Below are 1,415 nucleotides of genomic sequence, written 5' to 3' on the forward strand. Positions count from 1 at the left end.
TTGCAGGCGTGCGGGGGACAAACGCTCTCCCCCATCCATTGCTGGTCCCCCTCCTCTCTTCCTTAACCGGGGATCTGCAGAACAACCCTCCCGGCTCTGCTCGAGCCTCCCCCGAAGCTGGGCAGACCATGCCGCGGTTCCCAGCTGGCTTTGCAAGCCCCACTGGGGCCCATGGGGCAGCTCACCCCCAACCCTGCTCTCTGAAGTCGTTCCCCATCTATTACTTTTAGATCCCTTAAGCTCGCTCTCTTGCTCCAGGCACCCCCAGGTCCCATCCAACCCTCTCTCCCAGGCCGGAGCCTGCCCTGACACCCCCTGAGCCCAGGGCGGGGAGGCAAATGCCGCCCTGCCCCATGCCCTCCGGCACCAGCCCTTCTCAGCTCATTCCCCTGTGTAGGGAGCAGCGATCCCCCCCGGGGTTTACGGACAGTTTGGAGTGGCTATGTAAGTTCATGGCTTTGATCTTTTGGGTGTGGGTTTTTCCCCCCCATAAACCTTTCCATTGTGTAAAAAAAAAAAACCAAACCAAAAACGGAAAAGGAGATATTAAAAACCAACAAACGGGGAAAGGAGCACAGTCAGTGGTTTAGAGAAAGCAACAGCACCTTCCGAGACTATTAAATTAACATCAAACAGACCAGGATTAATCAGCGGATTCACAAAGCTCGAAGCTGGGGGAAGGAGGGGAGAAAAGAAAACCATAATGAAAAAAAATGGGGGGGGGGGGCTCAAACCCACAAAAGGGGAAATATAAAGGTTGAGAATTAATAACACAGAGAGAGCGAAGGTGGAGAGGGCTGCAGACCTGGCAAGGAGCGCACGTCCTCGTTTCGTCCATCAGCAGGAGTTATGGGCATAGCAGCGGGCAGGCTTGCACTGGCATTCAGAGAGTTAAAAGCATTGGCACTGAGAGGTGAGCGCTCTTCCCACTGCTCGTCATATTTACCCATTAGGGCTTTCCTAATTATTGCCTCCAACCCCATGTTGGTACTGGAATTCTCTTGGACCGACTGGCTCCTACAACTGATTAGCCCTGGGAGATAACGGGAGGGGGAGGAGAGAGGGGACGGGAGATGGGGGGGAGCCAAATGAGAAGAAAGATGGGGGGGACGGGGAAAGGGGAGAAAGTAGACAAGGAAGAAGGGAAGAAACAAACAGTCAGCACATTCTCGCAAAGCAACAAACTTTGTCATCTTGTTCTTTAAAGCGCTGCGATGCACCCGTCCTCCTCCTCCCCGCTCCATCCCGCCCCAGGGCTTGGCAGGGGCTGGCGGGGGGGTGGGATGGGACTTACTCTGGGATTTGGGTTTCTGGAGTGCTGCGGGCAGGCAGGGTTTCCTGGGGCCAAGCGCTTGGAGGATGGGGGGGAAGGGGTCTTTGCTGAGCCTTGGGGAGCGCCTGCAGGGGGGGGGGGG

The 1,415-nt window shown here is 56.0% G+C and overlaps 1 protein-coding gene across 1 annotated transcript in view; it reads right to left on the bottom strand.

Moving 5' to 3' along the window:
- Window positions 1-1,415, bottom strand: part of NCOR2 (nuclear receptor corepressor 2) — a gene marked incomplete at its 3' end in the record, with an annotated part of 186,193 nt that overhangs the window by 1,112 nt on the left and 183,666 nt on the right. The window contains exon 44 of the mRNA XM_009320956.1: window positions 806-1,033. Coding sequence (XP_009319231.1) covers window positions 806-1,033 — 228 coding nt within the window. The remainder of the gene's footprint in view (window positions 1-805; window positions 1,034-1,415) is intronic.

Source organism: Pygoscelis adeliae, unplaced genomic scaffold (assembly GCF_000699105.1).
Source record: "Pygoscelis adeliae isolate BGI_AS28 unplaced genomic scaffold, ASM69910v1 Scaffold353, whole genome shotgun sequence".
NCBI classification, from domain to species: Eukaryota; Metazoa; Chordata; class Aves; order Sphenisciformes; family Spheniscidae; genus Pygoscelis; species Pygoscelis adeliae.